Genomic DNA, 23,074 nt, shown 5'->3' on the forward strand with positions numbered 1-23,074 from the left:
GATAACATGCCAACCACTAGCACCTTCACGGTACACTCTTCTGCCCATTGGACACTTAGCTTATTATTAGCATTCAGCACATGGACAACTAAGTCTTTATTTTCTCAGTTATTCTAGGAGTATAATAGGCAACATGTGTCGAATTAACCGTTTCTCCTCGCCATCTATGTACCTGTCACATACTGTTTTTAGGTCTCATTTTGATCCTCAAATATAAATCAATGTTTACAGTCAAACTGAGTTTCAATGTTTCAGATGGTTTTTATGCCATTTGGAGCATTTTTTTTGGCCATTTTTTGCATTTTTTAACCAGTTTTTCAGATGTTTACAGCTATTGTCATCCATTTTGTGGGCTAAAGTAACTGTGCTATTTGCGAACCAGCTGTTTTTATCAGATGTAAATTCCCTTAAAAAAATGTAAATGCCCTGAAAGAGGACTTAGCTGACAATGGCCCAATAGAAGCCCTTTGCATTTAATTTCATATGTGTAATAATTTACAGAAATTAAACTACCACTGGATTGACAAGCATTTTCTCATTAAATTCAGTAAAATTCAATGAGAAAAAAAACCTGAAGGTTTTCACATCGGTTGTTGCCAATTCAGCAGCATGGTGCACTGCATTTTTCTGGTAAAATTAGGGACAACCCATCGGACCCGATTACTGTTAGTGAAATATGTCAGGCAAGGTTGGAGTCTGTCATATAGTTGAAGCAACAGTGTCCTTAAATTTCAAACCATATATAAGTTCCGCTCTGTACATTGACTGACCAGTTCTGTAAATCCTTATGGTCATAGTAATTAGCTATTGCACTTTGTAATGTTCTTACAAACTGTAGGTTAAACCCAGCCTGAAGGACAGCTGAGGATTATCAGGATAAGTGGTATATTACGCTGCTTGGTGCCGTCCTGGTAGGTTACTATATAATTTTCTGTAATCATAAATCACAATGTCAGGAAAACAACTTTATTAGAAAGGTAAACCCATAATCATGGGCAAGAAGGCATCATTTTCAGCCATACATGTGGGTTTACTCTACAGAACACTACTTTACTCTACGACACCTACTTTCATGTAAATAGCAGGTTTTATTTTTGTTTGCTTTTTACGTTTCTGCAACCAATTTGCTGCATTCAATATTCAATTTTTTCAGAGACTGGAAACACTTTCACCCCAATCCTCAAAGTGCAAGTGTATTACCAGATTGGAAGATTTAAAGAGTACCTGTCACCAAATAAACTTTTCTAAACTAACTCAGGCTATGTTCCCTAAATACTCTAAACACTGCTCCCACCCTTAAAAAAAAATTCAGAGCTTTAAAAAGCTCCGTATCTTACCTTACTTCTTGTTCACATAGTGCAATCTCCCAGCATGAGAAAATGGGCGTTTCCCAGCAGGCATGATGTCACTGAAGCCTGCTGGGGGACCACTTCTGCCCTCACATCGTTGCAGTGCTGTAATGAGTAGAAGACCACTTTTTCAAAAAGTACAAATATGTCCATTTTATGATGCCAACATAAAGTAGACATATTGGATTTGTGAATCAATATAACATTTATTTGCAATATCAATTTTCCTTACAAGCAGAGAGCTTCAAAGTTAGAAAAAAGCAACGTTTTCTAAATTTTCATGATATTTTGGGATTTTTCACCAAGAAAGGATGCAAGTAACTACGAAAATTTACCACTAACATAAAGTAGAATATGTCACACAAAAAAACAATCTCAGAATCAAAATTATCGGTAAAAGCATTCCAGAGTTATTAACGCTTAAAGTGACAGTGGTCAGAATTGCGAAAAAGGGCTGCGTCCTTAAGGGGTTAAAGGGGTTATCCCCCGTAAGGTGATTTTAGTACTTGCCTGCCAGACAGTAATAGACATGGTTAGGAAGGATCTGCGCTTGTCTTGGGGCTAAATGGCTATGTTGTGAGATTACCATAACACTGAGGCTATCTTTTGGGGAACTGGCTATTTCCCTCAAACTACAAGTCCTATGATTCCTTGTTTGGAAGTGTGAGGTTACTTTTCTCCTTCCCACACATTAGCCACCCATTGAAACATACCTGTGATCTTTTCCATGCAAAAGGCCAGTGTTTTCAGACCAGGGTGCCTCCAGCTGTTGCAAAACTGCAATTCTTGCAGAATGATCTCCCTCCCACACAGTGTCGCTCCACTCATTAAAGCAAAGGCAAGCTCCCTCTGAACACCTGACTAGTGATGTAATGTGTCAGTTCACAGTGCGACGTCGGAAAACCTGAGAGGACAGTCATTTTGTATGCTGCAAAACCACCATGAAACACAGGTACAGACACTATATTATGAACTACACTAACTTTCCAGGCCCTATGCTGGAAATAAAAAAAAAAAATCATGAAATACCCCTTTAAGCCCCCATAGGGAACTATATATCGATAGATTGATATTACTGTTCAATGCTTTGCATAGGCATAGCATTGATCAGTACTTCTATGGTCTGTCAGAAGGCATACCATGAAAGAAGATCACCGTAGCTGTCCAGGAGGTATGCAGAGCTACAGCCTCCATCTTGACTCATTGTACCCCCTGCGTTGCACTGTGGGAAGGACAATAAGTCTTTAAAAAGGCTTTCTTTATACTTTAAATGCCGGGATCAGTTTAAATCATGGCATCTGTATTGTTTATGACAGGCATCAGCGTGGTCTCTGATGTCCCCCATTATATGGGGTCCCAGGTACTGATAGCAGCCTTGACCAGCGATCTATAAACCAAGCACAGCTCCTGCACTTGGTTTATGGTCCAGTAGAGACTTAGGGCATACATGTACATCCTGGTGTACCAAATACCAGGCCGCCAGTTTGAATGTTTTTGTTTATTTATTTTCTTTATTAATATGTTGCAGAATTTTAAGTTGCATATGTTTTTTCCTGTTAAATTGGCACTGCCAAAAATGTTTTATGTTGTTACTGATGAAAATTTAAGACCTTTTGTAATATGGTTGTTTAAAAACTTTTGAATATTTTATAAATAAAACAGCTCCTGAAAATCCCACCACTAGGGGTCCCGATACCTACTGGGACACTAACCAGTCCTGCAACAGCATCAGGCTCGTGTATGAGTCATGGACAAAAGATCACTTATGGACAAGGCTGCAAGAGCAGACGCACCAATCAACTCCCACCACCATTAGGACAGACACGCCCCCTTCCCCTGAGAGGATTTTTAACACTGATTTTATAATAAATATAGGTGTTGGAGGCATAAAAATTAGATGTACATGTTCAGGACTAGGTACTGAGTAACATATTGTTTTTTGATTTTTTTTTGTGGGATCTGACAGGTACACATTAAGTATTCTATTTAAAAACATGTTACAGACACCGATTAGTATGCGTTGCATTTTTGTCTATAGGTTATCAAGCAACAGACTCTATTCAACTGTGCTCCATTTTTTTCTAAAAATGTTTAGCCCTATAAAAATATCAGTGACTTAACTCTTGGTTTTTGTGTTACTTTTGCCAACTCATTAGCGTGCACTAATTTTCTTTTTGTATGCCCGATGCCAGACCAATCTTTTATTCATGCTGCAAATGCCTGTATTGTATTGCCAGAAAAGTAAAAGACACTGAAGAAGGAATAAGATACAATGCGACTGGAGGAAAGGCTACACCGCAACTTTAACTTATTTTTAATTATCTTCATTGTTTCCATTTCGAAGAAGAAAAATAATTAAATATTAACTACAGAGACCTTGAGACTGATCTTCAGTATATTCTTCATTTCACTCTTTAAAATCTTTTGTATAAAGAGATCAGAAGTTCATCAGTACAGTATGTACAGGTATACAGTATCTCCAAGGGACCAAGTTATATTGGTTCTAAATAATAAATAATTCTAAGCTTTCCAGCAGCTGCTCATCTAAGCCTTTCTGCTGGAATAGAGAACCAAGAAGCATATGGTAGAGTGCAACTTTTTGTGCAACATTTTGCAGCTTACTTTGAGCCTAAAATGCTTATTCCCTGACAACTGAATTAACCTGTGTATAACTTTAGACGGGACATCATGGTGGCCAATGATTGGCTTAGCTGGCAGGTCCTGAATCAAGTACTCATCTCGGAAGCAGGAAGAAAACATTAGATCGAGGAACCAGACAGAGCTGAATGAGATCTGCCGTGGACCAGTGGGGGAACTGGCACTAGGTAAGTATGGATTTTTTTTGTTTTGCTTTTTTTTCTTCTTCATAAAATACTCCTTTAAAGTTATATTAAACTTATTTAAGACAATCGCATGGCTATGGTGGTCCCAGATACGAAGTGGTTAACTGAATTTGTCAACAAATATTTCAAGCAAATGAAAATTAAAAAGACAAAAGGGCCCTAAGGAACCTATAGATGGTTTTATTCTTTATGGGGGAGATTTATCAAAAACTGTGCAGAGGAAGAGTGGTGCAGTTGCCCATGGCAACCAATCAGATTCTTCTTTCATTTTTAAAGAGGCCTGTGAAAAAACGAAAAAAGCAATCTGATTGGTTGCCATGGGCAACTGCACTGCACCACTCTTCCGCTACACACGTTTTGATAATTCTCCCCTATAACTGTACTTTTTAACTGTGATACACTGGAAAATTATAAGACTTTTATCTGAGTTTGTCAAACATTAATGTTGGCTGATCCCCCCAATTTCAGATGGATATGATGTATAGGGGGCTTCCTGATGTTAGATTTCCTCATGCTCTTGTCTTCTGTCAGGATGTAGTCATGTCTGTTGTCATTAGTGTCTAGAAGTTACTTTTTTCTGTCTATTGAAATAACCATGCAGGTTGACAATGAGTGTGCATGTTTTTGGCTGCGATTGGTAGAGATACAGAAGCTGTTGGTTGAAAGCTTAAGTATTTCTTATAATTTCTAATATATGGTCAGTTTAGAAGTTCCTAAGAATCCTTTACTTAGACATACATTCACATTCAAAGAGTAAATTGACTGAAATATGATGTTCCTATTGTGTCATTCCCTTAATGGCAGGTACAAAGAGGTCATAGGGACTACAGAGATTGGTGAGAGCCAATAAGTTGTTATATCAATGGTGCGCACAGCCACATACTTCTGCATGATATAAAAAAAAACAGAAATATTATAAGTGGCTAACACATTCTAAAAACTGTAAATACTGGTGTAATAAGCTTGTGGGGTGTATAGGCTATATGGGGTGTAGCTTTGCAGTGATGAAAGGGTGCTGGTTTAACCCTTAACTGTCGTGACGCCAGGGTGAGGGGCTCCTCAATATATACTATTCCTATCGCCACCTGTCACAAGAACGATAGGGAGGAATAAATGATTGTCCACAACCGGAAATTCAGAAAACTTCACTGCAGATTTTATGCAGAGGTAAAACAGGAACAGTCTTTACATATGTATAGTCTATGAGGATCCTGACAGTTGGTTGGGACCTTGTGAGTCTAAGCTCTGGAGATTGATTTACGCTGTTCCACTGGATTTAGGGGATTGGTTTTAGGTCCAGCAGTCACGCTTGCTTTAGCGGGGATTTGATTTAGTAACTCACCATTAGTAAGTTGCGGGATTGTTAGATTTCAGGCCCGGTTTTGTCTTGTAAGTCGCACGGATCTTCTCTCTTTGCTAGTCCGGAACCCAAGAGAGTGAGGATTGGCTGGCAGCTCCCTTATATGGGCAGGGGCTGGCCTTGAGCTGATTGGTTCATCCCAACTGTCAGTCCTTTACACAAAGGATTATGGTAGAACATGTAACTACCCAGGTGACCTGGAAGGTCCTTTAGCATACCATCACAGTAGAAACATTAGTCATGTGACCTAAGGTCCTGCAGACACTATATAAATCAATACCTTACACTAATTATATAAATATAACACACAAAATTAAAGAGCGATGAGGTGACTAGGGATTATCTCAGCAAGCGGACCCCAATGGTACCAAGGAACTCTGACTTTGGTGACCCAGCACACAAGGTACAGTATGGAATAAAGTACAGGTACACCACACTGGATACAACATATTACTTTTTCTAGATGGAAATATGTAATTCTTCTGCCAAGCTAAATACATGAAGATATTGGGAAAACCCTAAGCAACTTTAAACTGTTACATGTACATAAAAAAAAAAAGCTAAAAGTGAAAATTATTGGTGTTTTCTGGGCATAAACATCACATGTTAAATGCCTCCAAGTGCTGTAATAAACAAAAAATAGCCATACTTTACCTTCCTTATCCTCCTCTGCTGCCATTTTGATGGCATCAGGTCCCTGATTCACTCCACTTTTTCCTGCTTATATTGATGTCTCATTCGTGCAGGAAATGCCCACCGCAATGACCCACCTCGGTCATTGCCTGCATGAACAGGATGTCATTGGAAACAGAAAGCAGTGGAGAGCATGAGTGTCTAAGCACCATCAAAATGGGAGCAGCGGGGGGATCAGGGTTAGGCGAGTATGGCTAATTTTTGTTCTTTTTTTGCAGCACATGGACACATTTATAAAGAAATATTTATGCTCAGAAAACTTCTTTAACAAGAATGTGTAATTTGTTAGTCTGCTTCTAGTCATGTGAAATTCCACATCACATTGTATTTTTGTGCAAATGTTAAAGGGATTATCCAGGATTAGAAAAAACTGAGCTGATTTCTTTAAGAAGCAGACCCTCTCTTGTCCTAATTTTATGTGTGATAGTTATATGAGTAGGTTTTTCTTCTTTTTTTTATCCTAGATAATCTCCATACATAAATCCAGCATTAGCTGTGGGTCCCAGTTGCTGATAGCAACCAGGACCCACCAGGTGTGAAGCCAGCAATGGATGAAAATGTACGTCCATTGTCATTAAAGGATTAAGACCCTATAGGGGACTAATATAAAAAATAATTTGATTACTTTCACTGTTCAATGCTATGTCATAGCACTGATGAGTGATATTGACGCTCTGCTAGTGCAGTCTGCTTCCCCTAATAGAAGGCACTGCAGGACATTCTTGTAAATCCTGATGCGTGAAGTACCAGGCAGCCAGGGCGTATATGTACATCCATTGTTCCCAAGGGATTAAAAGTACTAACAGATTATATGAATAATGTTAATTATCGTGTGACAATGGCACCTGTTAAGGATTGGGATACATGAGGCAACAGGTAAACACTGAGTTCTTGATGTGTTGGAAACAAGAAAAATGGGGAAGTGTAAAGAGCTGAGCAACTTTGACAAGGAACAAATTGTAAAAGCTAGATGATTGGCTCAGAGCATCTCCAAAATGATAGGGTTTGCGTAGTGTTCCTCGTATGAAGTGGTTAGTGCATGACAAAAATGAACAATTGAGGAATAACCAATAAACTGGTAATGGCTTATATTAATACACGTGTGAAGCAAAGGCTAGCTGGTTAAGCTGTTCTGACACTCATGTGAATGTTACTTTGACATGTACCTCTTTGACATGTTACCTCTTTCATCAGATAATGCCCCCTACCACACTATAAAAAAAACTATTGAGGAATGGTTTAAGAAACATGACAAGGAGTTTAAGTTGTTGACTTGGCTACATTTCTCAGATTTCAATGTAATAAAGTGTCTGTGTGATGTCCCGGAAAACAAGTGTGAACCCCTAATCCCACAAATAATCTGCTGCTAATGTCTTGGTGGCAGATACCACATAACCTATTCAGTAATTGTAAAATATCACCTATACACTCTATACAAGCAGCACAGCACAGTCTCATTGTATGATCTGGTAGTTTTCGCTGCTCTGTCTCCCCCTATTCAGGCTATAAATAAAGAGGCTCCGACTACATTCTTTTCAGCCCTGTAGAACAAAACACTGGCAGTGCATTCTGGGAACAAGAGCTAAAAAGTACAGAGAACTCTTCTAAGGAGAACACAAAAGTGCATGTGAAGAATATGCTTACATTGTATTTTTTTTGGGGGGAGGGGAGCACAATGATCATGCACCACAGGTAATACATTCAAAATGGATGGCTATAAAGTGGTAACTGCTTTTCTGAGAGCTATAATTCCTATATTCTTTAAAAACTCTGGTAATTTACCATATAAGTGTGTTTACAAATATAACCCCTTTTAAAAAGAAGTGATCAGCTACATCAGCTACTTTGGAAAGCTACATCTGGAAATCTAGCATTTAATAGAAGCCATTCAGAATGACTGACCACATAATGCACAAAATGTAGATCGGGCCAATAGAGTTAGGGGGACAAGAAAGCCATTCCATCTGTGGTGTCCCAGCACCAGAGGCTGTCCCAGGCCTTTGGACTGTATTGGGCAGCTCATCAGCACAGGGTATTGGGCCCACACAAGTTCCACAGTAATAATGTTTATAATATCAAGTAATATATTTTTATAAATTAATTTTGTTATTTATGTGTATATAAGTTGTAATAAGTATGCTGTGCCTTTAAAATGTGAGCAGTGAACCCCATGTGACCATGTGAGCCAATGAGACCTCAAAAGTCTCCCCTGTATAGTGAGGTACAGGGGAGAAGTTAGTCAGTTCACCCTAGTGTGGCTCCTGAGCAACAGCTAAGCTCAGGTGTGCTGTGTGTCATGTGTTGTAAGTAGAGGCCTACTCCAGCTCTAAACTTTCTACCGATCATCCTACAAGGTTCCCTCACAGGAGGAATACATGCCCCTGCAGAATAGTTTACAGTTCCTTGGAAGTACCTTAGCAACCAGGATTTTCCAAGTCAGTATAATTCCGACTGGTGAAAGCACTGCAGGTCTCACAACGTCAACAGGGCTCGCAAGGGGTAGGTCACACTCTCACACCAAGGCCAGCTGTCTGTGTGCTACCATCTGCACAAGCTCAGTAAAGACAGTTATTCATAACCTGACTTCGGTGTATTTATTTGCTCATCATGTTTGGACCAGGAGAAGCTGTCTCCATACCTTCGGACAGGAAAACGGTGCCCTGGCGTCACAACGTGAACCGGTATTGTTACTAACACCCAATGGCCACCACACATCTATCACCTCCATATGTTCTAATACAGTATATGCACAGAGGTTATTTTCATAAAGCTCTTTAGGAGCAAAAAGACAGAGGATTTTGGCCAAAAAGAGGGACACTTAGAAGGTGTTTCAGTGTGCTACACCTGCAGATAACCTTCTCCCTTTCTATTTGTTATAAATAGACACAGATCACTGGGAAGTAAGAAGAAAACATTAAAATCCTTACAGAGTAGAATACCTCTATAATGCAGTAGAGCCCTATAGAAGTCTATGGGTGCTATATTATGGCTCAAATCTTTAACTCTGAGCCATAATATAGCCATGAGCACAAAGTCATATTGGCACATCAGTATTTCTTTCAATTATGTGGCTGTGGTTTAGCTTCTTGCTTAACCCTTTAAGGACTCAGGGTTTTTCCATTTTTGCACTTTCGTTTTTTCCTCCTCACCTTATAAAAATCATAACACTTTCAGTTTTCCACCTACAGACCTATATGAGGGCTTTTTTTATGCGTTACCAATTTTACTTTGTAAAATCAATAATTTTACCACAAAATCTATAGCGAAACCAAAAAAAATTATTTGTGGGACAAAATAAAATAAAAAAACGCCATTTTGTAAGTTTTAGCGGCTTCCATTTCTACGCAGTGCACTTTTCGGTAAAAATAACATGTTATATTTATTCTGTAGGTCCATATGGTTCCAAGGATACCCAATTTATGGATTTAGGTTTAATTTTTTTTTTTTACTATTAAAAAAAAATTATAACTACATGCACTAAAATTTGTATGTTTAAAATTGTCATCTTCTGACCCCTCTAACTTTTTTATTTTTTGTCACATACTGGGCAAAATTTTTGCACGTGGTCTGTAGTTTTTATCGGTACCATTTTTGTTTTGATAGGACTTTTTGATGGCTTTTTACCAAATTTTTTAGGGTAGACAAAATGACCAAAAATATTCAATTTTGGACTTTGGAATTTTTTTTTACGTATACGCCATTGACCGTGAGGTTTAATTAACATTATATTTTTATAGTTAGGACATTTACACACACAGCGATACCACATATGTTTATGTTTACTCTTGCCTACATTTTTTATTTATTTAGTTTTTAATGGCATTTTTTTTAATGATTCAAACTTTTATTAGGGAAGGGGTTAATTCACATTTATTAACTTTTTTACACAATTTTTTTGTCCCCATAAGGGACTATTACATGCAATCTTCTGATTGCATACATTGTTCAATGCTGTGCAATAGCATAGCATTGATCAGTGTTATCTACGCTCAATTGCTCCAGCCTGCTGAGCCAGGCTGGAGCATGCAGAAGAGAACGGACGGAGGCAGATAAGGGCCTTCCTACCATCCTCTTAACTGATTGGAATCCCGTGATCTTGATTAGCCCGACTGAGCTGCCGGCAATGTTTTTTTTTTTTCTTCCCATTTTAGACTAAGGGGTTTATGCCAGGCATCAACATGATCGGTGATGTCCAGCACAAGAAATGGGTCCCAGCCATTCATACCCGCCAAGACCACCCAGTTTTGACGTGGAGTCAGCTCGGGACCCTGCATCATAGCAGGTACAGGTATGGCCTGCATCCTTAAATGGGTACTCTCATAAAAAAAAATAAAAAAATTATTAAATAGATTATTTAAAAATAAAAATATTTCTAATATATGTTATTAAAAAAAATCATGTAAAATGTGTTTTTTTTTACATTTGAAAACCTGGCCACTAGGTGTCACCATATATGGCTCAGGATTACTTCCCCCCCCCCCCCCCCTGACGTTTAGCACGTTCGGACCAGCGCTGACCAGCACAGCGTGGTCCAGAATGCGCATTCACAGCACGCTCTCTGCCTGTATAGGAAACAGGCAGAGAGAGAGCATAGCGCTCATGTGCGCGTGGCACGCAAAATTTAAATATCCCCGCCCCCTGCATCTCCCTCTCCTCATTCATTACAGCACGCAAGCTGCCGTCTCAGGAGAGAGAGGAGACAGGTACACGCAGCATACAGGAAGCCAGGTGGAAGCGAGCCCCGGCCAGGCTTCAGATGACGTTGTGCCTGCCGGTGCCGCCCACTTCCTGCCCTCACCAGAGAGCTCAACCCTGAGCTCCTGCAGCACTCAAGAAAAAGGTATTTTTATGGGGATTTGGGGAAAAATAAAGACAGGGATAGATGTAGTTAGTGTCAGGGACATATGGGGAAGGGGAATAGGGAAATGTAATTTACTGATAGCTACTCTTTAAGAGGTTAAACAATCTTACACTATTACAAAGTTCATAAGGTTAAAAAGAGTCCATCAAGTTCAACTGCACTGTGCGGAATCCTATTGACAGCAAAGGAAATTCTACTGCACCAGAATTTTTTAGCATCATTTAAAAATGGGATTTCGCTTAGAAATTCCATAGTGGGAACCTAGCCTTAACCTATAGGAATTAAAAAAGAACATTTACTGTATTTATTACATCTGCACTCATGTACAGTATATCACACTGGCTCAAAAGATGGATTTTTACTCCAAGGGCTTTTTAACACCTTCCCGCAGAACGCCATATATACATGGCGGATATTGTGATACCTTTGCGCATTCCGCCGTACATATACAGTGTTCATTGAATATGCGCTCCCTCTGAGCTGATCGGGTTAATTAACTAAAGTCCTAGGGTGTCTGGTGGGAGACCACTCCCGCTTGATGCCCGGGGACCCCATTTGATTAACCTGATCAGCGATCGGGTGTGCATGTGGGGCAGAATCGGTGGGTGTGCAGCAAGATTGGGAGTTGTGCGGCAGGAGTGGTGGATGTCTGGTGGTCCAGCGGCGTGTATCCGGAGGTCTGGCAGTGGGCGGGTATCCGGAGGTCTGGCAGTGGTGGCGATGATGTGGTGGGTGAGTACTTCCCCTTACAATTTGCAAAACTGCAACTCTCAGCATGCTCAGACAGTCTGGGCATGCCAGGAGTTGTAGTTTTGCAACATCTGGAAGACCACAGTTTGGAGACCACTGTGTAGTGGTCTCTAAACTGTGGCCACCCTTATGTTGGAAAACTACAACTCCCAGCATTCTCAGACATGTCTGGACATACTGGGAGTTGTAGTTTTCCAACATATGGATTGCCATAATTTAGAGACCACTACACAGTGGTCTCCAAACTGTGGTCCTCCAGATGTTGCAAAAACTACAACTACCAGCATGCCAAGACAGGCATTGGCTGTCTGGACATGCTGAGAGTTGTAGTTTTACAACATCTGGAGGACCGCAGTTTGGAAACCACTGTGTAGTTGTCTCTAAACTGTGGCCATCCATGTGTTAGAAAACTACAACTCATAGCATGCCCAGACAGCTAACGGCTGTTTTGTTTTGCAATATCTGGAGGGCCACACCTTGCCGACCACTGGTCTGCTTCCTGCCTCTAGCTTATTATGGGGTGCCGTTTGTTTTTCACTTTTTTGTTGTTGGCGCATGCGGTCCATGCCACCAGCGACTATTCTGCGCTGTGCGGCCGGACAGTACCCCATGTGCAGACTGTGCTGATTGCTGATCAGTGAATTACAGGCATTTTTATTTATTTTTTTCATTTTTTTGGAGTTTGCAGTCCAGCCACACAGCGCAGAACAGTCGCCGCTGGTAGCACGGATCACAAACACCTAAAAAAAAGCACAAAAAAACCCTGCACCCAAAAAAAATTATTCACTGATCAGCAATCAGCACAGTCTACACACGGGAACGGTCCGGCCGCCCAGCGCAGAACAGTCGCTCGTGTCTTGGACCGCATACACTCCCCAACAAGTGCACAAAAAAAAAGCCTACAGTAAATGTAAAAATCACTACACTACAACTATACTACACACTGAAATAAAGTGAAAACACTACATTTACACACTTACACCCCCCCCCTCCTATAAAATATAAATACCCCAAAGCCTTATTGGTGGAGGAGGCATACGCCATGCGCTTGCCTCTGACAACGAGACCGCCAATGAGGGAGAGAAGAATGACCCCACATTTTTTTCTTCTCCCCCATCATCATTCAGTGATGATGAGCCCCCAGAAGTTGGCGCTGCAGGGCAATAACAGTAGAGGTCCCCCATGCTAATGACCCTGTCCCCTATACAATTCCTTCTGTCCCCCCCCCCATATAGGTGACCCTGCCTGGACCCCAGTCCATGTGGGGTCACCTATATGAGCCACTGATCTCTAGGTTTGTTGGTCGCCCAGAAATCCAAATTGACCCCACAGTCCTCACTGAAATGGACTTTACGTTTTTTTTCAGTGACGAGTTTGTCAATTTGATGGCGGCTCAAACAAACTTTTGCGGCCCAGCACTTGCGGCCCAGCACCGATGCTTTCTTTTGCACAAGGCAGAATTTCCGCTGCAGATATTTCTGTGGCAGAAATACCAATTCCAGAGTCTGCAGTAAGCATAGACATGTCTATTCTTTCTGTGGATTCAACACAGAAGTGCATTGCCATCTATGAGTCAGTACACTTCCCAGCACTCATAGCGCCAGCATGTTCTGCCGGCACCCAGCTGTCAGTGGAAAGTCCGCACGGAAATTTTCCATGCAGACATTTCACAGTCTGAACATAGCCTCAGCCGCCCTTATGCAAATCACTAATTTAGGTCTCAAAGGTTCTTTCACTCTGGAGCCCTGTAGTATTTCAAGGCAACAGTTTAGGGCCACATATGGGGTATTTCCGTACTCAGGAGAAATTGCGTTACAAATTTTGGGGAGCTATTTTTCCTTTTACCACTTCTGAAAATGAAAAAATTCGGGCTACACCAGCATGTTCGTTTAAAAAATATATATATATATTTTTTACACTAACACGCTGGGTTTTTCTTTAATTTTTCATTTTCACAAGAGGTGAAAGGAGAAAAAGCCCCCCAAAATAAGCAATGCAATTGCTCCCAAGTACAGAAATACCCCATATATCAGCGGAAAATTGATCTGAGGGCAGACAACATGGCTCAGGAGTGAGAGCACCATGTACATTCGAGGCCTAAATTCGGGATTGGCACAGCGGTGGCTGAGGTTTTGACATAAACGCAAAAAAAAACACCCACATGTGACCTCATTTTGGAAACTACACCCTTCAAGGAATGTAACTAGGGTTACATTGTGCATTTACACCCCACAGGCATCTGACAGATTTTTTGGAACAGTGGTCCGTGAAAATGAAAATTTAAATTTTTTATTTTGCACAGCCCACTGTTCCAAAAATCTGTCAAACGCCAGTGGGGTGTAAATGCTCACTGCACCCCATATTACATTCCATGAGGGGTATAATTTCCAAAATGGGGTAACATGTGTAGGGGTTCCCTGTTCTGGCACAACGGGGGCTTTGTAAACGCAAATGGCCCCCGACTTGAATTCCAGCCAAATTCTCTCTCTAAAAGCCCAATTGTGCACCTTCTCTTATGTGCCCTGTTGTGCACCCACAAAGCACTTTACATCCACATATGGGGTATTTTCATATTCAGAAGAATGGAATTAAACATTTTGGGGGTCTTTTTATCCAATTACCCATTGTGAAAATGAAAAATTTGGGGTAACACCAGCATTTTTGTGAAAAAAATCAAATTTTTCATTTTCACGTCCAAATTTTATTAAAATTTGTCAAACACCTGTGGGGTGTTAAGGCTCACTGTATCCCTTGTTATGTTCCTTGAGGGGTGTAGTTTCCCAAATATGGTGCCATGTGGGGTGTTTTTTGCTGTTCTTCCATGGGGGCTTCCTAAATGCAACATGCCCCTAAAAACCATATCACCAAAATTCTCTCTCCAAAAGCCAGATTTTGCTCCATCTATTCTGAGCATTGTAGTGCACTGGTAGAGCACTTTACGTCCACATATGACGTATTTTCATACTTAGAGATGGGGTTACACATTTTGAGGGGCTTTTCCCAAAAAACAAAAAAATCATTAAACACCTGTGGGGCATGAGGGCTCACTGTTCCACTTATTACATTCCTTGAGGGCTGTAGTTTCCCAAATAGTGTGCCATGTGGGTTGTTCTGGCACCATGGGGGCTTCCTAAATGCGACATGCCCCCCAAAAACCATTTCAGCAAAATTCTCTCTCGAAAATTCCAAAGTTGCTCCTTCCCTTCTGGGCCCTGTAGTGTACCCTCAGAGCACTTTAAATCCACATACGAGGTATTTCCATACTCAAGAGAAATTGGTTTCAAAATTTTGGGGGGGATTTTTCTCCTATTATCCCTTGTAAAAATGGGGCTACAAGAACATGTTACTGCAAAAAATTTAGATTTTGAGTTTTCTGTTCCACTTTGCTGCTATTCCTGTGAAGCACCTAAAGGGTTAACAAACTTTCTGAATGTCATTTTGAATACTTTGAGGGGTGTAGTTTCTATAATGGGGTCATTTATGCAGGATTTCTCACAGAAAGGCCCCTCAAATCCACTTCAAACTGAGCTGACCCCTGAAAAATTAAGATTTTGAATTTTTGGAGAAAATTGCTGCTAAACTTTGAAGCCCTCTGATGTCTTCAAAAAGTAAAAACATGTCAACTTCATGATGCCAACTTAAAGTAGACATATTGTATTTGTGAATGAATATATAATTTATTTGGCATGTCCATTTTCCTTACAAGCAGAGAGTTTTAAAGTTAGAAAAAGGCTAGTTTTTCACCAGGAAATTATGCAAGTTTCTGCAAATTATGCAAATTGAGCACTATATTAACCCCTTAAGGACCAAGGACGTACCGGTACGTCCTTGGTGCTGCTCTTCTGATATAACGCGGGGTTACACAGTAACCCCGCGTCATATCACGGCGGGCCCGGCGTCATAGTGAAGCCGGGACCCGCCTCTAATAGCGCGCGGCGCCGCGCAGCTAAAAGTGAAAGTTCCCGACTAGCTCAGTCGGGCTGTTCGGGATAGCCGCGGCTAATCGCGGCATCCCGAACAGCTGACAGGACAGCGGGAGGGCCCCTACCTGCCTCCTCGGTGTCCGATCGCCGAATGACTGCTCAGTGCCTGAGATCCAGGCCTGAGCAGTCATGCGGCAGAATCGTTGATCACTGGTTTCTTATGAGAAACCAGTGATCAACATAGAAGATCAGTGTGTGCAGTGTTATAGGTCCCTATGGGATAACAATGGTCAGTGTGTGCAGTGTTATAGGTCTCTATGGGACCTATAACACTGCAAAAAAAAAGTGAAAAAAAAAAGTGAATAAAGATCATTTAACTCCTCCCCTATTAAAAGTTTGAATCACCCCCCTTTTTCAATAAAAAAAAAAAAAACACAGTGTAAATAAAAATAAAAATAAACATATATGGTATCACCGCATGCGGAAATGTCCGAATTATAAAAATATATCATTAATTAAACCGCTCGGTCAATGGCGTGCGCGCAAAAAAATTCCAAAGTCCAAAATAGTGCATTTTTGGTCACTGATCAATAAGTCCTATCAATGCAAAAATGGTACCGTTAAAAACTTCAGATCACGGCGCAAAAAATGAGCCCTCATACCACCCCATACACGGAAAAATAAAAAAGTTATAGGGGTCAGAAGATGACAATTTTAAACGTATTAATTTTCCTGCATGTAGTTATGATTTTTTCCAGAAGTCCGACAAAATCAAAGCTATATAAGTAGGGTATCATTTTAATTGTATGGACCTACAGAATACATATCAGGTGTCAATTTTACCCAAAAATGTACTACGTAGAAACGGAAGCCCCCAAAAATTGCAAAACGGCGTTTTTTTTTCAATTTTGTCGCACAATGATTTTTTTTCCCTCTTCACCATAGATTTTTGGGAAAAATGACTGACGTCATTACAAAGTAGATTTGGTGGCGCAAAAAATAAGCCATCATATGGATTTTTAGGTGCAAATTTGAAAGAGTTATGATTTTTTAAAGGCAAGGAGCAAAAAACGAAAATGCAAAAACGGAAAAAACCCCGGTCCTTAAGGGGTTAAAGTACAATATGTCACGAAAAAACTCTCTCTGATTCAAATTCATAAGTAAAAGCATCCCAGAGTTATTAATGCATAAAGTGTAGGTGGTCAGATTTGCAAAAAATGTCTGTGTCCAAGGTCAAAATGGGCTTGGTCCTTAAAGGGTTAACAATGGCTTTTTTTTTTTTTTTGTCATTCAGCTTGTGACATGGATTCCACTTCATTATCCACATAAAAACTTGCAAGAAACATGCATCCTCTTGTTTTCAATGGAAATTCATCCCATTGTTCACACAGCATAGTTTTTGCACTTGAAACATCATATTTTGCTGCTTCAATGTAGAATCCATATGGGTTGGTAAGCCTGGATATAGATTCTCTCCACAGCACTTAAAGTAAAAATGCATAACAGAAATCCAAGTGTACACCTAAAGTTTTTGCTTTAAATTCCGTAATAGGATTTTCCAAAAGTGCCTAATACAGTCTTTGTAGATGTTATGATTGGTTGCTTCGACACAGCCACCAGTCATTGAAATAACACATATAACATATTTGTTATATGTGTAAATGCACAGTAATACAAAGAATTGCACACATTTATAATAATGAGAATGTCTACCGTATTTTTCGCCGTATAAGACGCACTTTTTCTTCCCCAAAACTGGGGGGGAAAAGTTGGTGCGTCTTATACGGCAAATACACATTTAAACCTGTCCTATCGCGGCGGTCCCTGCGGCCATCAACGGCTGGGACCCGAAGCTAATACAGGACATCACCAATCGCGGTGATGCCCTGTATTAACCCTTCAGACGCGGCGATCAAAGCTGACCGCCGTGTCTGAAACGAAAGTGAGACTAACCTGGTTGCTCAGTCAGGCTGTTCGGGACCGCCGTGGTGAAATCACGGCGTCCCGAACAGCTTATAGGACACCTGGAGGGACCTTACCTGCCTCATCGGTGTCTGCTCCATGCCGGGATCCCCTGCATGGCCGGCGCTCTCCTTCATCGCATTATGTCGAGAGCGAGGATACCCGGCAGCAGAGACGTTCTGGAGCGATGGGGACACCCCGGGAAGTGACGACAGCGATGGAGGGTGACATCCAGGGCAGCGGTGACGGGTCCGGAGCAGCGGGGACACATGAGTATTACCTCCTATACCAGTGGTCTTCAACCTGCGGACCTCCAGATGTTGCAAAACTACAACTCCTGGCATGCCTGGACAGCCAACGGCTGTCCGGGCTTGCTGAGAGTTGTAGTTTTGCAACATCTGGAGGTCCACAGGTTGAAGGTTCAGAATCTTTTTTTTTCTAGATTTTCACCCTTTAAAATTGGGTGCGTCTTATATGCCAAAGTGAAAAATACGGTATATGACAAGCCTAGCTGACTCAGTACACAGAATGCTATTAGACAACCTGTTTGTACATCAAATAAGATCATTTTCTGATTCAATTAGTTCCCCATTCATTGATACACTAGACTAAAAAGTAAAAAAAAAAAAAAAAAAAAAACATGTACAGAACCTTTAGATGAAGAATTGAACATTATCCATTGAGTATACTTTCAGTTGGGTTGTAGTCAGATTTGTAACACTGTATTAGGTATCACAAATTTGCTGAAGTTTGATTAAATAAATAAATGTCACAAATGTTCTAACATACCGTATTTTTCGTCCTATAGGACGCACCGGCGTATAAGACGCACCCAATTTTTAGGGGCAAAATCTAAAAAAATTTTGATTTTGAACCCAATAGTTGTCTTCAACCTGCGGACCTCCAGATGTTGCAAAACTACAACTCCCAGCATGCCCGGACAGCCGTTGGCTGTCCGGGCATGCTGGAAGTTGTAGTTTTGCAACATCTGGAGGTCCGCAGATTGAAGACCACTGCAGGAGGAGGTAATACTCACGTGTCCCCGCCGCTCCGGACCCGTCACCGCTGCCCTGGATGTCGCTCCATCGCTGTTGCCGTGTCCCCGTCGCTCCGGAACGTCTCTGCTGCCGGCCGGGTATCCTCGCTCTCCGTCGCCGCCATCACGTCGTTACGCACGCCGACGCAAGTACGCGATGACGTGATGACGAGGAAGAAGAGCGCCGGCATACAGGGGATCCCTGAACGGAGAAGACACCGAGGAGGCCGGTAAGGTCCCCCCCCGGTGTCCTGTAAGCACTAACCCGGCTATTCAGTCGTTCGGGTTAGTGTCACTTTCCCTTCAGACGCGGCGGTCAGCTTTGATCGCCGCGTCTGAAGGGTTAATACAGGGCATCACCGCGATCGGTGATGTCCTGTATTAGCCGCGGGTCCCGGCCGTTGATGGCCGCAGGGACCGCCGCGATAGGGGTGTATTCGCCGTATAAGACGCACCGACTTTTCCCCCCCAGTTTTGGGGAAGAAAAAGTGCGTCTTATACGGCGAAAAATACGGTAGGTATACTTGAGCTGTGACATTAAATCATTGCACCAAGTGAATAGATTGTTGGACCACACACAGAGTCACCTGTCATCACATTTGCTGCTATTGTATTGAACTACTATGAAGGCTGCATTGAAACAGTATTTGCTGCTGAAAGACACAATGTGCACATAGAATAGAGTGTGTCCACCTGAAGCCATGTGTATGCATGAACACTCAGAGATTTAAAGAGCCGGCTGTTAACTAAAACCATTGTATACCATGTTAACCTGGGCATGGCAAGTACAATTCATAATGCAGAATTAATTCAAACATTGTTTTTAAAGACATACTAGCATATCGTGTGCATTGAATGAGAAAAGATAATGTAATGTAATTTTTCAGATGCAACTCACCCATGGCTGTTGGCATTGTCTTCGTAGTCTGTGCTCTCCTCCCCAATGTCAGGCAGGGTAAAGAGCATGGATTTGGTGTTCCAGCTGGAGACAGATGATTCTTGAAGATGCCTTGGTGACCGACTGACATGGTTAGATTGCATTGCCGGTGTTATCGTGTTGATACTTGGTGCCGGGCGTACCAGAATGGTTGTTGGTGGTGTAGGAGACGAAGCTGCAGATTGTGGATTTGTCCATGATTCTTCATTGAGTTGCTTATGTTGTGCCACACTGCTGGATGCGGAGATTGAAGGCTGGGGCCTTACCGAATAAACAGGGCTACTGGGCGCAGAAGTGCCACCTGCATGGGGACTTAAAGCTTTTCCAGAGGGGATACGAGACAGGGAAGATGTGGATGCAGTGGGTGTATTAAGGATATGCAAAGGAGATGGGGGTGCAGACAGAAGCAAGAATGGGGTTTTACTGCCAAGGGAAGGAACTGCAGTTCCTACAGTGTTCACTGCATTAGAGCCTTGAGAAAAGGTGTTAGTGGTTGGTCCCGGACTTATAGGAGATACAGATGATTTAAAAAATTTAGCAAAAACAGTTCCCAAGTCCAAGACGGCAACCTTCATGTCTTAAAAGTCAAAGAATAACAATAAGATTATGGTATGCAATTCAAAAGCTGTTTAGTTGTATAAAAACAAAGGACCAATAAAATACTGTTCATCCCGGATGCGTGAAAAAGTGATATGCCTTTTAGGAATGGAAAATAACTTCAAATATTAGGTCATGAGAACAGTTTCCACAGCCTAACAGGACACATAAAAAAATGACATGTTCTGGCTCGGCGCTTGATTTATCAGAAATCTTCTGTCTTCAGGGCTCTCATCCAAAAAGGAAAAAAACTCCAGTATATGTGTATGAAGTGGATCTGCAAAGAAAGAAAATTGCATATTGGGATCCGGGAAGAAAGGAGAAAGCTGTCTGTTTATGTCTTGATTCAATGGCTTGGAGCAGCTGACACCAGAGTAAAGGGGCGGGTGGTTGCTATGATAAACAAAAAGAGGAGCGACTTGTCATTGGGCCTTTCCAGCTATGAGGCTTGGAAGGTAAAGCTTTCACGCCCGAGAGACAGGAAAAGAAAACACATTAGTCACAGTATTGTATTCTGCAGCCGCAATGCACAGTGCTGACCAAGGGAGGTGCCATATAGTGTGGAAATGCTGTACAGTGGTCCCTCAAGTTACAATATTAATTGGTTCCAGGACGACCATTGTATGTTGAAACCATTGTATGTTGAGACCAGAACTCTATGGAAACCTGGTAATTGGTTCTGAAGGCACCAAAATGTCATCCAAAAATAGGAAAAAGTGAGAATTAAAGAAAAATAAGTAGATAACTAATGTAGATAAAGCAAATCCTTATATATAAAAGTAAGAAAGATCTGCTGGGAGCTGTAAATCACTGTCTATGTCAGTGTTTCCCAAGCAGGGAGCCTCCAGCTGTTGCAAAACTACAACTCCCAGCATGCCCGGACAGCCTTTGGCTGTCCGGGCATGCTGGGAGTTGTAGTTTTGCAACAGCTGGAGGCACCCTGATTGGGAAACACTGATGTAGAGGGTTGAATAATTTACCAGGACAAGAGGTAAACACTGGTCTATGTAGAGGACATGAGCTTCTTCTGGGTCCTGTACAGAACACGCAATGTCCTAAAAAAGTAAGATGGAGCCGCTCTCCAAAGGAACAGCTAACCCTGGTACAGGTAAAGTGTACAGAACATGCTATACCTCCCTGTACTGTAGGGGGCGCTACCAGACATCAGTCAGTACATGCACTTCAGTAATACAGGTGTTTTACCAGTGAATGTCCATTCTGATTGGTCATTTCTTCCGGCCATTGACATGTTTCACAGATCTGGACTGTCGGTACATTGTATGATGAGTCTGGTTTCAACTTACAATGGTCCAGAAAAGACCATTGTATGTTGAAACTATTGTATGTTGAAGCCATTGTAAGTTGAGGGATCACTGTATATAGAAATCATTGCTGAGGTCCTGCTCAAGCTTAGGTGGTCAGCAGTCTCTTCTGCTTTATATAAATTAGAATACATTTCTGTATAGGTTAATATGTAACCTTTGTTGAAATAGGAGACTTGACTTATTTTCCAAATAGAAAACAACACTTTGAAGACAAACAAACAAATAAATAAATACTTCTTATATAACAGTAAGGCTAAGTTTCCACTTTTTTTTTTTTTGCAGCGTTTTTTTCACAGAAAAAACGCCAGTGCAATTTCCTGTGTCTGATGTTTTTTCTGGCGTTTATTTTGGCATTTTTGCATTTGAGTGGAAATTGCATTTTTGGCCCCTTTGGCGTTTTGACGTTTTTTCCCAAAAAAAAAAATGTTTTAATACAAAACAAACAAAAAAAAAGAATGCAGTAGGGATGGGAAAAAATTTATTTGACAAAATGTACATTTTTTATAACAAAATTATTATTAATTTTTAATAAAACGTGTGTTTGTTTGCCTTTTTTCTCAAAATTTTTTAGGTAGTACTACTGCTCCCATCATGGAACACAATGTTCCATGATGGGAGTAGTAGTACCTGTACTAATAGACATATCGCCCCGGGTGTCACTCCTGACATAATATAGCAGAGATGTGGAGCGACTCTATACAGTGCTCGCATCTCTGCACTATGTTCCAGGCCGGCGAGTGATGTGAATAGAAATTCACCTCACTCATTCATATTTTCCATTCAGAGTGGGGATTGGCCGGATGGTTCCAGCCAATCACAGCTCTCAGAGGGAAATATGAATAAGTGAGTGGCCGGCCAGAGTATAGTGCAGAGAAGTGGAGCACAGAAGAAAGCCACTCCCCATCTCTGCAATAGGAGTGACACCCGCTGTGATCTGTCCTTAACTGCAGGTACTACTGCTCCCAACATGGAGGATACTCTGCTCCATGCTGGGAGCTGTAGTACCTGCATTAATAGACAGATCGCAGTGAGTGTAACTTCTGATACCTGTTGCGATCTGTCTATTAACCTGTTGGAGACAAAGGGCGTATGCATACGCCCTTGTGTCCTGGTACTTAAGGACGAAGGGCGTATGAATACGCCCGTGGGAATTTCGATCCCCGCTGTTTGCAGGGCAGGGACCAGACCGGGGTGACTGCTGATATGGATCAACAGGCACCCTGCGCAAATGCCCAGGGGGGTTATCAGACCCCCCCATGTCGGCGATCGTCGCAAAGCGCAAGTGAATTAACACTTGCGACTTGCGCCGATTCCGGGTCATTCCGGGTCTTTGGTGACCCGGTGACCCGGAATATAAGGGGGATCGCGGTTGTCTAAGACACCCACGATCCCCCTGAAGGGATGGGAGTGAGGTGGTAGGGGCGCCACCCCTCCTATC

At 41.6% G+C, this 23,074-nt stretch overlaps 1 protein-coding gene across 1 annotated transcript in view; it reads right to left on the bottom strand.

Annotated features, from left to right (window-relative positions):
- The window catches only part of FAM149A (family with sequence similarity 149 member A), a 109,392-nt gene extending 88,751 nt beyond the window's left edge, over positions 1–20,641 (bottom strand). The window contains exon 1 of the mRNA XM_056559437.1: positions 19,676–20,641. Within this exon, the coding sequence (XP_056415412.1) occupies positions 19,676–20,289 (614 nt within the window). The 5' untranslated portion in view covers positions 20,290–20,641. The remainder of the gene's footprint in view (positions 1–19,675) is intronic.
- Positions 20,642–23,074: the final 2,433 nt, after the last annotated feature.

This window comes from Hyla sarda, chromosome 1 (assembly GCF_029499605.1).
Source record: "Hyla sarda isolate aHylSar1 chromosome 1, aHylSar1.hap1, whole genome shotgun sequence".
NCBI lineage: Eukaryota > Metazoa > Chordata > Amphibia > Anura > Hylidae > Hyla > Hyla sarda.